The 19,368-nt window shown below is 37.8% G+C and overlaps 1 protein-coding gene across 1 annotated transcript in view; it reads right to left on the bottom strand.

Moving 5' to 3' along the window:
• Window positions 1-19,368, bottom strand: part of LRRC9 (leucine rich repeat containing 9) — a 134,971-nt gene that overhangs the window by 79,799 nt on the left and 35,804 nt on the right. Inside the window, exons 8-11 of the mRNA XM_064292546.1 lie at window positions 17,916-18,112; window positions 16,880-17,011; window positions 9,605-9,781; window positions 9,186-9,303 (exon numbers count right to left, since the gene is read on the bottom strand). Coding sequence (XP_064148616.1) covers window positions 9,186-9,303; window positions 9,605-9,781; window positions 16,880-17,011; window positions 17,916-18,112 — 624 coding nt within the window. The remainder of the gene's footprint in view (window positions 1-9,185; window positions 9,304-9,604; window positions 9,782-16,879; window positions 17,012-17,915; window positions 18,113-19,368) is intronic.

Raw genomic sequence — 19,368 nt, 5'->3', positions numbered from 1 at the left:
ATACCCTCCTGAAAAAAGACTGGGTTATAGAAGACATCAAGGAGGGAATAAGGAAATTCTTAGAAAGCAACGAGAATGAAAATACTTCCTATCAAAACCTCTGGGACACAGCAAAAGCAGTGCTCAGAGGCCAATTTGTATCAATAAATGCACACATACAAAAAGAAGAAAGAGCCAAAATCAGAGAACTGTCCCTACAACTTGAACAAATAGAAACTGAGCAACCAAAGAATCCATCAGGCACCAGAAGAAAACAAATAATAAAAATTAGAGCTGAACTAAATGAATTAGAGAACAGAAAAACAATTGAAAGAATTAACAAAGCCAAAAGCTGGTTCTTTGAAAAAATTAACAAAATTGATAAACCATTGGCCAGACTGACTAAAGAAATACAGGAAAGGAAACAAATAACCCGAATAAGAAACGAGAAGGACCACATCACAACAGAACCAAATGAAATTAAAAGAATCATTTCAGATTATTATGAAAAATTGTACTCTAACAAATTTGAAAACCTAGAAGAAATGGATGAATTCCTGGAAAAACACTACCTACCTAAACTAACACATTCAGAAGTAGAACAACTAAATAGACCCATAACAAAAAAAGAGATTGAAACGGTAATCAAAAAACTCCCAACAAAAAAAAGCCCTGGCCCGGACGGCTTCACTGCAGAGTTCTACCAAACTTTCAGAGAAGAGTTAACACCACTACTACTAAAGGTATTCCAAAGCATAGAAAATGACGGAATACTACCCAACTCATTCTATGAAGCCACCATCTCCCTGATACCAAAACCAGGTAAAGACATTACAAAAAAAGAAAATTATAGACCTATATCCCTCATGAACATTGATGCAAAAATCCTCAACAAAATTCTAGCCAATAGAATCCAACAACGCATCAAAAAAATAATCCACCCTGATCAAGTGGGATTTATACCAGGTATGCAAGGCTGGTTTAATATCAGAAAAACCATTAATGTAATCCATCACATAAATAAAACAGAAGACAAAAACCACATGATCTTATCAATTGATGCAGAAAAGGCATTTGACAAAGTCCAACACCCATTCATGATAAAAACTCTTACCAAAATAGGAATTGAAGGAAAATTCCTCAACATAATAAAGGGCATCTATGCAAAGCCAACAGCCAATATCACTCTAAATAGAGAGAACCTGAAAGCATTTCCCTTGAGAACGGGAACCAGACAAGGATGCCCTTTATCACCGCTCTTATTCAACATCGTACTTGAAGTCCTAGCCAGGGCAATTAGGCTAGACAAAGAAATAAAAGGTATCCGGATTGGCAAGGAAGAAGTAAAGTTATCACTATTTGCAGATGACATGATTATATACACAGAAAACCCTAAGGAATCCTCCAGAAAACTACTGAAACTAATAGAAGAGTTTGGCAGAGTCTCAGGTTATAAAATAAACATACAAAAATCACTTGGATTCCTCTACATCAACAAAAAGAACACCGAAGAGGAAATAACCAAATCAATACCATTCACGGGAGCCCCCAAGAAGATAGGATACTTAGGAATAAATCTTACCAAGGATGTAAAAGACCTATACAAAGAAAACTACAAAGCTCTACTACAAGAAATTCAAAAGGACATACTTAAGTGGAAAAACATACCTTGCTCATGGATAGGAAGACTTAACATGGTAAAAATGTCTATTCTACCAAAAGCCATCTATACATTTAACGCACTTCCGATCCAAATTCCAATGTCTTATTTTAAGGGGATAGAGAAACAAATCACCAATTTCATATGGAAGGGAAAGAAGCCCCGGATAAGCAAAGCACTACTGAAAAAGAAGAAGAAAGTGGGCGGCCTCACCTTACCTGACTTCAGAACCTATTATACAGCCACAGTAGTCAAAACAGCCTGGTATTGGTACAACAACAGACACATAGACCAATGGAACAGAATTGAGAACCCAGACATAGACCCATCCACGTATGAGCAGCTGATATTTGACAAAGGACCAGTGCCAATTAACTGGGGAAAAGATAGCCTTTTTAACAAATGGTGCTGGCATAACTGGATATCCATTTGCAAAAAAATGAAACAGGACCCATACCTCACACCATGCACAAAAACTAACTCCAAGTGGATCAAAGACCTAAACATAAAGACTAAAATGATAAAGATCATGGAAGAAAAAATTGGGAGAACCCTAGGAGCCCTAATACAAGGTATAAACAGAATACAAAACATAACCAAAAATGATGAAGAGAAACCTGATAACTGGGAGCTCCTAAAAATCAAACACCTATGCTCATCTAAAGACTTCACCAAAAGAGTAAAAAGACCACCTACAGATTGGGAAAGAATTTTCAGCTATGACATCTCCGACCAGCGCCTGATCTCTAAAATCTACATGATTCTGTCAAAACTCAACCACAAAAAGACAAACAACCCAATCAAGAAGTGGGCAAAGGATATGAACACACATTTCACTAAAGAAGATATTCAGGCAGCCAACAGATACATGAGAAAATGCTCTCGATCATTAGCCATTAGAGAAATGCAAATTAAAACTACGATGAGATTCCATCTCACACCAGCAAGGCTGGCATTAATCCAAAAAACACAAAATAATGAATGTTGGAGAGGCTGCGGAGAGATTGGAACTCTCATACACTGCTGGTGGGAATGTAAAATGGTACAATCACTTTGGAAATCTATCTGGCGTTATCTTAAACAGTTAGAAATAGAACTACCATACAACCCAGAAATCCCACTCCTAGGAATATACCCTAGAGATACAAGAGCCTTCACACAAACAGATATATGCACACCCATGTTTATTGCAGCTCTGTTTACAATAGCAAAAAGTTGGAAGCAACCAAGGTGTCCAGCAACGGATGAATGGGTAAATAAATTGTGGTATATTCACACAATGGAATATCACGCATCAATAAAGAACAGTGACGAATCTCTGAAACATTTCATAACATGGAGGAACCTGGAAGGCATTATGCTGAGCGAAATTAGTCAGAGGCAAAAGGACAAATATTGTATAAGACCACTATTATAAGATCTTGAGAAATAGTAAACCTGAGAACACATACTTTTGTGGTTACGAGGTGGGGAGGGAGGGAGGGTGGGAGAGGGTTTTTTATTGATTAATCAGTAGATAAGAACTGCTTTAGGTGAAGGGAAAGACAACACTCAATACATGGAAGGTCAGCTCAATTGGACTGGACCAAAAGCAAAGAAGTTTCCGGGATAAAATGAATGCTTCAAAGGTCAGTGGAGCAAGCGCGGGGGTCTGGGGAACATGGTTTGAGGGGACTTCTAAGTCAATTGGCAAAATAATTCTATTATGAAATCATTCTGCATCCCACTTTGAAATGTGGCGTCTGGGGTCTTAAATGCTAACAAGCGGCCATCTAAGATGCAGCAATTGGTCTCAACCCACCTGGAGCAAAGGAAAATGAAGAACACCAAGGCCACACGACAACTAAGAGCCCAAGAGACAGAAAGGGCCACATGAACCAGAGACCTACATCATCCTGAGACCAGAAGAACTAGTTGGTGCCCGGCCACAATCGATGACTGCCCTGACAGGGAGCACAGCAGAGGACCCCTGAGGGAGCAGGAGATCAGTGGGATGCAGACCCCAAATTCTCATAAAAAGACCATACTTAATGGTCTGACTGAGACTGGAGGAATCCCGGCGGCCATGCTCCCCAGACCTTCTGTTGACACAGGACAGGAACCATCCCCGAAGACAACTCATCAAAAATGAAAGGGACTGGTCAGCGGGTGGGAGAGAGACGCTGATGAAGAGTGAGCTAATTATATCAGGTGGACACTTGAGATTGTGTTGGCAACTCTTGTCTGGAGGGGGGATGGGAGGGTAGAGAGAGAGGGAAGCAGGCAAAATTGTCAAGAAAGGAGAGACTGAAAGGGCTGACTCAAGAGGGGGAGAGTAAGTGGGAGTAGGGAGTGAGATGTATGTAAATTTATATGTGACAGACTGATTGGATTTGTAAACGTTCACTTGAAGCTTAATAAAAGTTATTAAAAAAAAAAATTGAATACTAAAATGTGGCTCATATGACCACAAATTCCACATTCCAGTAAGTAACCTCAGACTTCCAATGAACATCATTAAATATTCATTGGATACAACCTATGTGCATGGCACTGTGAGGCTATCCCATGGTCTTGGTTCTCAATTAAAAGAAAGAAAGACAGGAAATATACTCAATAATTAAAAATAGAGGCCATCAAAAGATGTGTTAAATACACTTTTTAACTGAAGTAAACAGGAAAGAGTTCGTAGTGACAACGGCATCGTGACTAGGCCTTAAAGATTAGGTATGATTCAAATAATCAGAAAATTAAAAGGAAAGTATTTTTAAGAGAAGGAAACATATGAAGGCACAAAAATAGGTGTGACTGTCATTATCCATCAACCCAACAGTCCATCCATTGATTCATCAGATTTCTAAAGAGAAATTACTCTAAAACAAAGTCCCGTAAAGAAATGCATACAAATGATTACATTTCAACATAATGAATGTACTACAATAAAAATTCTCAACTGACCTCTTGTAATCAACCTCCACTTAGCCAAATTGCACAATTGACCAGTATTTTCCATTCTCTCTATAACCCACAGTATGGTGATAGTTCAGGAAAAGGGTATTTTTTAAAACACTGACGTACTTCTATTACACCCAGTTGTATTTTATGCTTACCAAGAGTCAGTTCATTTTGTCCCCAAACTTGTTTAGGTTAGTCATACTTGTTGATGAAATTATGCACATTACATAAAACACGGAATATGTGAAAGAATAAGAGTTCTTTCTAAGAAAACTAAGTGGAAAACTTTGGTAAGACTCAATGAAGGCTAATCACTAAAAACTTCTGAGGATGTATGTCTGTCGTCGTCGTCGTTGTTAGGTGCCATCGAGTCGGTTCCAACTCATAGTGATCCTATGTACAACAGAATGAAACACTGTCCCGTCCTGCTCTATCCTCAATCGTTATGCTTGAGCCCACTATTGCAGCCACTGTGTCAATCCATCTCGTTGAGGGTCTTCTCTTTTTCGATGACCTTCACTTTACCAAGCACCATGTCTTTCTCCAGGCACTGGTCCCTCCTTATAACATGTCCAAAGTACGTGAGGATAAGTTTTGCCATCCTTGCTTCCAAGTAGCACTCTGGCTGTACTTCTTCCAAGACAGACTTGTTAGTTCTTCTGGCAGTCCATGGTACACTCAACGTTGTTTGCCAACACCATAATTTAAAAGCATCAATTCTTCTTTGGTCTTCCTTATTCATTGTCGAGCTTTCCCATGCATATGAGGCAACTGAAAATATCATGGCTTGGGTCAGGCATACCTTAGTCCTCAAAGTGACATCTTTGCTTTTCAACACTTGACTGCTGCTTCTATGGGTGATGATTGTGGACTCAAGTAAAATAAATCCTTGACAACTTCAATATTTTCTCCATTTATCATGATTTTGCTTATTGGCCCAGTTGTGAGGATGTCTGTTTTCTTTATGTTGAGGTATAATCCATATTGTAGTCTTTGATCTTTGAGTCTAAGTCTTCAAGTCCTCTTTGCTTTCAGCAAGCAAGGTTGTGTCATCTGCCTAATGCAGGTTGTTTAATGAGTCTTCCATCAATCCTGATGCTGCGTCCTTCTTCATAAAGCCCAGCTTCTCGGATTATTTGCTCAGCATACAGACTGAATAAGTATGGTGAAAGGATACAACCCTGACACACACCTTTCCTGATTTTAAACCATGTAGCATGCCCTTGTTCTGTTCAAGCAACTGTCTCTTGGTCTATGTGCAGGTTCCTCATGAGTACAATTAAGTGTTCTGGAATTCCCATTCTTTGCAATGCCATCCATAATTTGTTCTGATCCACACAATTGAATGCCTTTGCATAGTCAGTAAGATACAGGTAAGTATCTTTCTGGTATTCTCTGCTTTCAGCCAAGATCTGTCTGACATCAGCAATGATATCCCTCACTCCACATCTTTTTCTGAATCTGGCTTGAATTACTGGCAGTTCCCTGTTGATGTAATGCTGCAACCGATTTTGAATTACCTTCAGCAGAATTTTACTTGGGTGTGATATTAATGATATTATTTGATAATTTCTGCATTCTGTTGGATCACCTTTTTTTTGGAATGGACACAAATATGGACCTCTTCCAGTTGGTTGCCCAGGTAGCTGTCTTCCAAATATCTTGGCATAGACGAGTGGACACTTCCAGTGCTGCATCCGTTTCTTGAAACATCTCAACTGGTATTCTGTTAATTTCTGGAGCCACGTCTTTCATCAGTGCCTTCAGTGCAGCTTGGACTTCTTCCTTCAATACCACTGGTTCTCGATCATATGCTACCTCGATCAAGTGGCTGAACATCGACCGATTCCTTTTGGTTAGTGACTCTGTGTATTCCCCTCATCCTCCTTTGATACTTCCTGCATCATTCAGTATTTTGCCCATAGAATCCTTCCATATTTCAACTTGAGGCTTGAATTTTTTCTTCAGTTCATTTAGCTTGAAAAATGTTGAGCATGTTCTTCTCCTCTGGTTTTCTAACTCCAGATCTTTGTACATTTTACCATAGTACTTTACTTCGTCTTCTCAAGCTGTGTGTATAAAAAAGGCAAATGCAAAAGTTTGTTGGTAGCAGGGGGGTTACGCAAACTGGATCAATTCTTGCACTCAAATAAATTGCTTTGCAGGAATCTTTAAGTTCATGTTCAACTTTAAAGAAACCAAAACTAATGTGCAGTATACTTGTGGTTGATGTAAGAAAGACTACCCAGAATTCCAATATCATACTCAAAGGCTTTGGCCCTACATAAAGATGGACAAATGAATGTAAATTTATGATTTAAGTTATAATAAAAGGTTTGTTAAGTAAATCATTTGTTTAGAGTTTCACATTTTAATTGACTTTCTGATTAACCTGAAAACTAGGTAAGAGAGTTCCTAATGTTTACAAATTCAAGAAAGACTTCAAAGAGGAGGAACTCCTGGAGCTGAGTAAGTTTGCCACAGGGAAAAAGTAGGAGACAGCATTTCTTCAAAAGGAAGAATGGCATTGAGGTGTGTTTAGGAGAATCACATTAAGTACATACTTCATTTGGGACAGTTGGTGTATTTGGGAACGCGGAGTTAGGTGGAAGCTAGCTAAGAGGCCTTAAATGCCAGGCAAAGCAATTTGGACTTCATAGTTGTTTGTAATAGGGGAATTACTGAAGGTTTCTCATCATGGGCAAAACACAATGTGCACAGTGAAGGTAATATCTTAGGAAACATTCATCTGCCTGTACTGGGAAAGACAGAAGGAATAGAGAGTGGCCAAGGGCCGGGTTGCCTGTTAGGGAACTACTAACAAAGACTAGAAGGAATGTTCTAAGGGATCAATGTGGCAGCTGGCAATGAGAATACGGAGGGAAAGAAAGAGTTCAAGTGATATGGTAAGGGAAGAGTTGCTAGAAATAGTAAATGATTAGGGAGGGAATGACAGCATTGCTAGTAGAAATAAGAAAGAAGGTTGGGAAAGAGATGCTTATGGGCAAAAGATTAAAGGCTGGTTTAAAACATATGGTATAAGAAGATAAAACAGATGAGCCGTGCAGGAGTGGCAGCTGTGAGTGTTCGAGTAGGGATCAGGAGATACGCTGGCTGAAAATTTAGAGTCTGGAGAATGCCAAAGTCCTTGGGTATCAATGAAAATATTTGAAAGGTATAAACTTGAGCCACGTAAGAAAATTTAGTCAAGAATCCACACTCTCCCACCCTCAAAACTCAGGTTATCCTCCTCTTCAGCCTAGAGGTGGACTCAACTTCAAATGTCTTCCAGTCACTGCTTGCATTCTTCTTTTCCATCAGAACCCATATCTAAAACAATGCAGAACTTAAGTGTTTATCTTTACTCATTCTGTGAACATCATAGCATAGAAATTTAGCTTACCTGATCTTCTATATGCTACACAGTAGTTTTCTAGTCAATTATGTTTCCACATTTCTAGGATCTTAACAATGAGAATAATTGATGGTGTGTGGAGAAAAAAAGCACATAAAGAAGCCTTGGAAATCCTGGTGGTGTAGTGGTTAAGCGCTACAGCTGTTAACCAAAAAGGCTGGCAGTTCGAATCCACCAGGTGCTCCCTGGAAACTTCGGGGCAGTTCTACCCTGTCCTGTAGGGTCGCTACGAGTTGGAATCGACTCGACGGCAGCAGGTTTGGTTTTTTTTTAAGGAAACCTTAATTTGTGGGGTTCTTTTTTTATGTTTAGAGGTAAGATGAAGAACTAAAAGGAGACAATAACAGGACAATCAAAAACAGAGGAGAGTAACGGCAGCGCAATATCCTGGATGACAGGAAGAGTTTCAAAAATGAGAGAGCAGTCAATAGTATCAAATGTTTCAGACAATAAGGGTAAAATTTATTAAAATTTTCTATGTGCCAGGCATTGGTCTAAGAACTTTTTCATAGATTATTTCACTAAATCCTAACACCAGTTCTTTGAAGTAGATGCTATTATTATCTTTATTCTACCACTTACCAGCTTCACACAGCTGGTGCGTGGTAAAGCCAGGGTTCAAATGCAGTAATATCCTTTTATGTTTGCCATGATGTAAAAAAAAGGGCTAGGTAGTACTGTTCTATACCAGTGTTGATATGGTTGTTTCACCAAGAGGGTGGGACTAAGGAGAGGTTGATTGAATATTTTGGAGATCAAGAGTAAACAGGGATAAGTTACATCAGCAGCAAGGGGGGGATAATAAAGCAGAGAATAAAAAATGGTGGCAGTGAAAGGAAAGAGAAAAACAGGATGATAGCTAGAAAGCTCAGCAGAGTTAAATGAATGGATTTCTTCAAGATGGAGAAGATTCCAGAGAGTTTATTATGACATAGTAAAGACATATTTATAACAGATTAAAGAAGTAAATTTTAAAAATAAGATGTCAAGAAAGATTAAGTAGAGTGAGGCAAATAAAGTAATTAACAGACTTACCTTGGTACAGTCCAAAGAGGGAAGATACTATGCCTTCTACCATAACACTAAGCTTTTTGTAAAACAGCAGAAGTTTGCTATAAATACGAATAAAATGATTGGAAATCATGCTTAGCCAGTGGCAAGGAAGAATGCATTATTCTAAGAAATATTTTATGCTACCTTGCTTGTTTCACTGTCTTTGAATCCTTTTTCAAGTGTTTGCAGTAAATGCTTTTTCTTCACTGTAACTTCAGGATCAAAAACACAAAAAAGGCATTCCAGCATCTTTCGATAGCTCCTTAAAAAAAATTGAAATAGAGAAAATTTTAGAATTGATTTCATAATATCTTAACCATACTTAAGATGACCACCTGTCCTGCTTGTGGTATTTTCCATTTACATCAGATACTCCAGCATCATCATTAATACCGCCACCCCTCTCCACTCTCAAAAAGAGGCCCAGTGAGGTCATACTAGCCATGAGAGGTGCATGTAAAGGAAATGTTTTCAATGTTGTAAACTTTTAAAGCAGACTTTTTTTTTTTACAAAATAAAATCGAACTTTGTAAAGATGTTCCTTATAAAATTTAAGTTCTTACTCTGAATCATGCATATCTTCGTTGTCCAAAAACTTCTGGAATTTGTCTTCAAATTTTAGTCTCAGAATACGGTTGTTAACTTTAACGACACGCTTTACTTTCACTCCTGTAATGCCATACATTCTGAAGTCCCATGTACAAAAACGTGACAGAATTAATTCATAGCAGGAATTAAACCTATGTGGAAATACAGAACATACGCAAGGAAAATAACATATTTTCCTTAATATGTTGAAGAACACAAAGTTACACATAATAAAATTTAAAAGTTAAAGCTCAGATTTTGTGCTTTTACTGAAGATTTACAGTCATATAATAACTTTGTTCTGGTTCAAATGTTGTTGTGTGCCATCAAGTCTATTCCAATTCATTGTGATATACAGGACAGAGTAGAACTGCCCCATAGGGCTTCCTAGGCTGAAATTTTTATGAGAGCAAACTGCCAGGTCTTTTCCCCTTCAAATCATCCAAATAGGGAAGATTTATTCAATCACTAGAAGAGATGCTCAATTTTGAAACATAAAAAATAATGACCATTTTTATTATTTATTATATATTTATTCTGACTAAAAGATATGTTGGTTGAGCAATCCTCTCTACACTTTTTTTGGCTATAGTGAACCTACATATTCCTGGCTTTCCTCTTATTGGCTGCCCCCTCATGGTTTTCTTTATACCAGTTCTTTTTCCTCTGACAGACTTCTAAATGTTGGAATGACCCAGGGATCAACCTTTGGCTCTCCTTTTGTTTCCATGAATATGCTCCCCTAGGTGATTTCACCTGGTACTTTTGCTTTATCTATATAAATTTCAACATTTTATTTCCACTGTTGATCACTACTCAACTGAAAGATAGTTTTTTTTTTTTCTTGAAATACCGTTTTGATCCAGTTTTGAAGCCGAGCTAAAGTCCAGTCAGTCTACAGTTCAACCAGTTCTTTTATTGGGTTCTCACACTCTGGAGCTACTATGCACCTGTCCTAATTGCCCCAAGGCCTGGTACCAAACATCTAGGGACCGCCCCTATGCCCTGAACTGCAGAATTATTCAAAATACCCAATCCCCAGGAAGCTTGTGAAACCTATCTAGCCCCAAACTTCTTGCCATACAGAAGATGTCTCCCACAATTCCAGCTTGCTATTACCCTGTCTCTGGGTAAAACTCCCTGTGTGGCCCTGCTTGGTAGCATTCTCTGGTTTGGAGCTATAACTAATGAGCCTTCCTTTCATCTATCTGAGTGTGTTTACATTGTGTCCCACCAAACCAAGAACCTACAATCATACCTAGTATCATATGATTATAAAACACTTACTTAGCTGGATATAGCCAGACTTGAATATCCAACTGCCTATTTGATATGTCCACTTGTATATGTAATAGCCCTCTCCAACTAACTTATACAACACTTGTCCCCAAACCTGCTCCTCCTGAGTGTTCTCCATCACAGTCCATGGCACCATCATCTCACTGGTAACTTAGGTTAAAAAACCCAGGAATAATCCTTGTCTCTTCTCTTTCTCACCAATACCCAATTTTTCAGCAAGTCTATTTGGCTCTACATCTAAAATACTTCCTGAATACAGACATGTTTCATCAACGCCACTGTTACAACCCCAGTCCAATTCACCATCATCTCTCAGTTGAACCACTGCAATAATTTCCCAACTAGAGTCTCTGCTCTCATAGAGCCTAGATTCCAAGGGGGGTAGCCAAAAATAAAGACATAGAACAATTTCCAAACTTATAGGTGTTTTTAAGAAAGAGAAGGTTGCCGTAAAGAATGGAGTGGGGCTACTTTAGACAGGGTCCCAGGAAAGACCTTTCAGAGGAGATATTTGAGCTAAGAACTGGAGAAGAAGGAAGAACCAAGTATGCGTAGAACTCAAGAAAAAGTACTGAAGCACTGGGTTGCTCTCTGCTGCCTTCACCTGGCCATGCTCACAATAATTCTGGCCCTGTCTTAAAGTAGCATAGAATTTAGATTAAGATGAGATCAGAAAATGGATCAATTTGAGAACAAAGTGATTCTACACAGGAAACATTTGCCTTAGATAAAATGTCTAGGTTCTCACCTACATAATCAACCAGGGCCTGAATCTGGGTGTTAGCTATGATCACAGAGGTAAGCTTCCTGATGGGTGGTCTCTCTCTGAGTCTAGAATTTGAGCACCTAACTTAGAGCATCTGCCTTTTTCACTAGCAAAGGCTGAACCAGTACCAGTGCAACCAGGAGTTGTCCAATTACTCCTCCTTTAGAGCTGAGAGGAGCTCACAGTCTGATAGAGAAGACAGATATAAACACTGTTGCAATCCAGAACAACGTCTACTAGCTTGTTCAGAGCTATGGCTAAACAGCCACTTCATCATCTGGCATGAAGAACTTACTGTCCCTCCTATAGAGGGATCATCTGTTGGTGCTAAATCAGTCAACTGAGAAAACCAAACCCACTGCCATCAAGTGGATTCCAACTCATAGTTACCCTGCAGGACAGAGTAAAACTGCCCCATAGGATTTCCAAGGAGTGCCTGGTTAGCAGCCGTAGCATTTAACAACTATACACCAGGGTTTCCAAATCAGTCAAGTCTCCCTAAATAACACCTCCTGCAACCATTGGAACTCTCAGATAGAAATTAGTGCTATAGGCATTTTAGATAAGGTTTAAATTACATAGTGGACATTTTTGTAGGGTTTGAGAGCTCCCAAAAATTAGTGGAAATGATGAATGGACAGTGACTAGATTTTAGTACATTCCCCCGGGAATGCAGGAACCAGTAATGGGTACAGGGAAACTCCATGGGGTATGATCCTTCCACAGAGCTTTTCTTTGCCTAGGAATTCAGTAGGTACATCCTATATTACATGGAATTCGTGCTGTTGTTGTTGCTGAGTGCCACTGAGCTGATTCTGGTTCATAGTGACCTCATGAGACAGAGTAGAACTACCCCATAGGGTTTTCTTGGCTGTAATCTTTCCAGAAGTAGATCATCAGGTCTTTCTTCTGCAGAGCTCTTGGGTGGGTTTGAACTGCCAGCCTTTCAGTTAGCAGCCAGGTGCTTAACCATTTGTGCCACCAGGGCTCCTTAAGCCCTCCATATAGGAAACCCTAGTGCTAAGAGGGCATGGACTCTGTGCTATCTAAGGATGTAGAAGTAAGGTAATTAATCACTGAAATTCAGCTACCTGACCATACTGGGGGTGAGAATACATCACTCACAGGGAGAACTAGATTTATGCTGATAGAGATGCAGTGCAACTTTCAATATTATCAATACCTCACAGAGGATGACAACTTCCAACAGCACTGCTGAAAACTGTGCTAATTGAGAGCATGTCATTCCTGGCCCAAGGCATATCCAGTTTTTTAGTGTGAATCTTAAATGCTGACTTTCTGGGAATTATATAAAATAATATCTAAACCTGCCACGCCTTTACTTCAAAGAACCCCCTGTCTTTAAAAAGGCAAAATTCAAACTAATAGCCCAGCCCACCAGCCCTTAATAATCAGACCCCTCTTATGTGAAACTACTGGTAGTTCCCCAAATGTATTACACTATTTACATACCTTTGTACATGCTGTTTCCCTTCTCTGGGAAGTCCTTCCTCCAATTCTTTATATAGTTAACTGCTATCTGCTTTGGAGTCCCCACTTCAAAACTCAGATCCAGGCACCTTCCTCAAGTGTTCCCACTTCCATTAAACTTTCTGTAAACCCCTATTCTGCTTTAAATGTTCTTATTCTCCATACCTACAATTATCCTAGAACTTATAACTGTTTTGATGACATAGTCTCCCCCACCAGATTACAGACTCGATGAGGATAGGAACCATGTCTAACTTCACTTTTACCTCTAGCATGTAACATGGCATCTGGTCCATAATAGAAGCTTAGTAGATGTGTGCTCAGCAAATGAACAAACTAAAAATGTTAGTATCTATCTTCATTGAGTTTATAAACCAGTGGGGAGGAAAAGTAGTTGGACAAGTATAAGCAAAACTATAGTACCGAATAGGAGAGATTCAATTCAGTCTATGAAGATTCAAAAACAATAATAAGTATATCTGATGGAGATGATAAGAACATGCCTCACGGAAGAGTGGCTCTTGATGTGAGTCTTGAAGAAAAATAAGTTTTGACAGACAGTGATGGAATGAGAGTGAGGGATATAAAAGTATTCAGGGTAAAGGAAGCTGAACAAACAAAACCACTTGCGTGGTCAAGTACCAAGTATGTTCCCAGAGCAGTAAGGTACACACAGTTCAGTCAACTCTGAAGAGGCCTGAAAGGAGTTAGGGTAGTTTAGAGACCATAAAGTAGAGGACACTGAATGCTGAAGTGAAGAGTCTGAATGTAATTTAGAAGGTAACAGGTAGCTACCAGAGGGATTTTTGTCATTAACGCAGTGCTCTGTATAGGAAGCATGTCAGCAGGGATCATATGGGAGACCATTTAGGAACCTGTATTCATTAATTAATGAATACTAAGTGCCCACTACATGCAGGCACTGTGCTCGGTGTTGTACCAGTAGTCTAGGTGGGGATTATGAAGGCCTTGTGGAAGTCACAATGGACAGAAGGGAATGAATACAAGAGACATTATAAAGGAGAACCTGTGGGTCTTGGCACCTCCTTGGATGTGGAGATTATGGGAGAGAATGGAGTCAGGAATGGCTTCAGGGTTTATTGAGCCTGGACAGGAATAAGGGAATCAGAAGGAAGGCATGGTTTGTAAGCAGGAAAATGAAAACAAAAACATAAAAATTGAGAACTATTTAGTTTTATTTAACATTATTGTGTCTAATATACCAGCAACCTTTTGAAGTAGATTTTTTTTTCCCTCTCATTTTACAGATGAGGTTCATTCTGGTTAAATAATTGATTCAAGATCAAACAGTTTACACTTAGGCTTTCTGACTCTAACTCCATTATATATCCCATTACTTCACAGCTGAGTTCCCTTTTGAATGTGTTGAGTTGCTAGTTGGACATCCAGATAGAAATGTCTGTCAGAAATTCAGCAGTGAAGTCTAGGACAGAGGTTCTAACTATAAGCAATTTGTGAACGTGTAGAAGAGGCTGCCAAGGGAGAGCATAAAAAGAAAATAGAAAATGCAGAAGTACAAAAAACAAAAGAGGTGAAATTACAAGGAAGGAATGGTCAATAGCATCAAAGACTGCCTGATGTCAATGGGTAACTGAACTGGCAATACACAGGTAAATAATATGAATCTATAATGATAATGCTATAGTGGCAATAATCCACTCAACTAGCAAGTCTCTGTAAAATAACAGATTTTTTTTAAACTGAAAAATACAATAATCATTGAATTTCATAAAAGAAACAAAGAAATACCGAATGATATACAATTATAAATCCACAATGCTGTTTTCCTAAAGAAATAAACAAAGGCTGTTTTGATAAAAAACCTTTATATTTGAGTCCTAGCTCTATACACGAGTACTTTTTACTTTAATGCTAAACCCTTGGCTTTAAAAAAAATTAATAAAAGAGAAGTCAGTGTTTAAATAAAACTACTAGAAATGGAGCACACAGCAAATTAAAGCATTTCAGTAATTTCTTAACATACATAAAAGACCACAGCTAAGGTGGCCAGGCTCGTAAGTACACTAAAACTAAAACTAAAAAACAGTCCTTGAAATCCTGCCAACATACATTTTCTCCTTCAAATGGATCAAGGTTATTCTTATTAAAACCAAGTAAACAATTGTTAATACTTATCAAAGTCAATCAAAGCAATCTAGAAATTCACTATCAGGCTGACATAGTTATCTAAATGGATTTTTTAGTCATTTTGCTTTGATATATTTTTTCTTTCACTAATCTACTTGTTTCGTAAAGGGCTTCCTTTGCAATAAGTTAGAAAGTCACGAATAATAAAAAAACAATTCTGTTTAGATTGAGTGAATACAAATGAAAGACTGGAAAATGATCTGTGAACCCTACAGAGATAGAGAGACACCCTCCAATTTTTGCCCTTGAAAAAAGTCAAGGCCTTTACTTATTTACATGGGAACTGGGATAAATGCCTTTTATATCTTTGTATGTAAAAACCAAGTATTGTGGTAAGGCAAACAGTGGTAACTGCTTGGCAAATAAATGTATTGATACAAAAGAAAGTATTTTAAAAGATTTCTTTCTCTCTTGGGCAGTGCTTCTCACTCTTTTCCACCAAAGTACCCGCAAGGCCCTTGAGAAGCTTTTACTCACAGAGGTGAGTAAAAAGCCACATCTAATAGAAATTAGGGGGCTTGGTTTAAAGTAATCCATAACAATCACACTTTTTTTTTTCTAAAAAGTTAATGGAACTATTTCATTCTACTCCATAAAAATCAGTGTTTGTTTCAATACTGACTGAGTAAAGTTATTCTCCAAGGTAATGTGCCCAGTCCATTCTATAGCTTCATGTGACTCCTGGTGCACTCAAGTTCACAGTATGGCTCTAGGGCAATCTCTGGCTATTTCATGGGCTCTTTAATTTTGAGAAAATGATTTTAGAAAGGTGAAAGTCATAATTAGTGATTTTTCTTGGCAATGGTTTCTTTTTTTTTTTTTTTTAGGATGTTATTTGTTTGTGCTCTCTAGTTAAGGTAATACAACCACTTCTTTGTTTCTACCAGTAGGCCTTGATTCTGAAGTATGGACGTCTGCTTCCTACTTGTTTCTGGTAGTTCTCTCCATTTCTGTTTAAATAGGTTTTTGACTTGAATTCCTGATTTAAGGGTATACCTTATTCTAACCCACAGTATCCATGTTCATCCTGACTCTATGTAGCTCTGAACGACTGGTTCCACTTTGACCATGAACCCCCAGGGAGAGTTGCCAGGCAGCCTCCTTCTATGTCAGCAACCTGCTCTTGCCAATCCTGCTTTGACTTTCCTGCTGTCCTAGCTTCTCACCTCATATTCATGATCTACTGCTATACCGAGTCCAGAAACAGACAGTATAAGCACACATAATACTTGACCATGAACTATTTCTTTTTCTAAATTATACTCTGCTCTTAGGCTCAGGAAAATTGGGTAAAGAGCAATGAAATACCATTAGGACATTTTTAAGGTTAGCTCCGAGCAATGTAAAAACAGATATGTATAGCTCTAAAGCAGGTAACTATCAATTTTCAGTGAATAAATATTCTACATGAGAAGTGTTTTAAAAGTGGGACATACAAAAAATTTTATAAGTTGATATATTGGTTGATGATTCTAAGCACTTAAAATTATTTTTAACGTGATAATTAAATTTCAAACAGATTTACCAGTCATCAGATCGAGTGCCTTCTTCAAAATGGATATTTCCCACAGTCTCCAACTCAATTAACAAAAATGGGATCAATAAGCTATGACTTTTCTTCTTTTGCTTTCTTTCAATAAGATAAATGGCTTCAATCCTATTGAAGAAAAATACTTAAAGCCATTAGAACGATCTAAAGATCACAACATGAAAATTCACGATAGATTTTTTTTTTTAAACTTGTGTTGAAATACGAGGTTATTTCAATAGATAAAGAAAGTTTGATGTTTAACAATTAAACGAAGTAAAAGACATTCTATCTTTTGGCAATTAAAATCACTTCAAATTTTGTTAATCTCAGAATTTGTGAGGGTTAGAATACCATCCTGGCTCCAGCACTCCACCACTTATGGCTCTAAGATCTTAGACAAGTTACTTAACCTTTTTATGCCTCAGTGTGCTCAGTAAAATAATATTACCTACACCTCAAAAGGCTGTTTTGCGGACTGTATGCAAAATACACGTAAAGCTCTTAGCAAACAGTTTGGTCACAGAGTAAGAATCCAAGAAATATTAGTCATTATTACTGGTAGTATTATTACAGGGCTAACCAACTTACCTACTTAGTGCCTTAGTAAATAGAAAAATTCTCTGTACTTTACTAAACTTCCTTGCTGCATATTCCTATACTCAACTTGAACATGTTTCTACATGATTCCAGACAACAGTGTCTATGATTTGCTTGATCTCATTTATGTGGTCAGTTTCTGCACCAGCAGCAGCTCTAATGTTTTTTAGTTTGCAAGCATTAGATGGGTACTGTGACAGGAAGCCTCTCAGAGGTAAGCTTCTTGTTCCTAAATAAGAACTGTCTCTGTATAAACTATAAGCCAGCTTTGAATCAATGATGCCTATATGTAATAGGAAATTGGATTAGAAATACATTTGTTTTAGTTTACTGTTATCATACTATAATTAAAATTTACTCCTGTAAACAGGGACCTGAGCTCAACTGATAGGCCTCTTGCCTCCAATTTTAACTAGACCATCATTAAACATACTCATCTATTTTTTTGTTCCAGAATGCTATCCTTTCATTCAATGCATTTAGTTTTATCAACATCTTCTGTTGAAGACTTGGTTCTTCTGCAACGGTTTCACAGCTCTTTGAGTTTTCAAATTTAGATACTTTACTGTTACTGGATCTGTCACTGTGCCATTTGCCAGATCTCTTAAGCTCAGCCAGTTCTCGTTCCAACTGTTGAAAAGAAAGTACCAGAGAGCAAAATTAAAATAAAACATAGTAAAATCAAAGCCTGAGTTCATGTATTAATTTTTTAATGGAATCTATTATACATAATAAAAAACAAAACTCATTGCCATCAAGTCAATTCTGACTCATTGCAACCATACATATAAAAAGAAATAGTTAATTTAAATTAACGAATTAAAGATTTAAGGTAAGAAATAGACCAAATTTCATAAAAGCATGTCAAACAAGTGATTATATCTTTGGTGCAAGTTTAGTCAGCCAATTTCTCTTGATTAACCGATGATATTAAGTACTGCAAACATGACAATTCTCTCCACTTAAAATGAGAAAAGCTCATGAGTTTGCTTCTATTAAAGCCAGAACATAAAATTATACTAAATCCTGTTTTTGGTATAAATGGAATATTTAAATTTCAAGTAATGTTGTGACTTTTAACACATCTACATTTCATTTTTTCAGTAACTTTTCAACTAAAATGTTCTGCAAAAAATCAACCATAAAATATGCAGAAACAAATACATGGGGTGCACATTTTTCTTTTTGCCCCTGTTCCTCTATGGCTCAGCATAGCACTGGTCTTTATTTAAAATTTCAATATTTTGCTCCTCATGGATTTTTTTGCATTAATTTTTATTTTTAAAAATATTGCTTAAATATTATTTATCTTGATTACCGAGGTTTAGGACACTCCCTTAAATCCTGGGCTCAAGACAAGTGCCTTGACTGCCTCACCTAATCTCAGCCTTACACAATTTCAAGACAAACTGTATTGTACAATCAATGCCCACAGAAGTTGACAGTCAAGGTGTATATGAATATAAACTTATGAATTATGTGTACTCCTCTATAATGGCTACATATCCAGCTATTAAAAGACAAATTAACCATATTTATAAAAAAGTCTGTAGGTTCTTGTTGTTAGCTACCATAGAGTTAGTTCTGACTCACAGCGATCCGTGTTCAACAGAATGAAACGTGGCTGGGTCCTGTACCATCCTCAAATTAGTAGGTATGTTTGAGCCCACTGTTGCAGCCACTGTGTCATCTCGTTGAGGGTCTTCTTCATTTTTGCTGACCCTTTTCTTTAGCCAGCGTGACGTCTTTCTCCAATGACTGGTCCCTCCTGATAACATGTCCAAAGTAAGCAAGATGAAGTCTCACCAACCTCACTTCTAAGGAGCATTCTGGCTGTACTTCTTCCAAGACAGATTTGTTTGTTCTTCTGGCAGTCCATGGTACTC

This window comes from Loxodonta africana, chromosome 10, assembly GCF_030014295.1.
Source record: "Loxodonta africana isolate mLoxAfr1 chromosome 10, mLoxAfr1.hap2, whole genome shotgun sequence".
Classification (NCBI taxonomy): Eukaryota; Metazoa; Chordata; class Mammalia; order Proboscidea; family Elephantidae; genus Loxodonta; species Loxodonta africana.
Note: the sequence above shows the minus strand (reverse complement) of the source record. Positions and strands in the feature narration are given on the sequence as shown.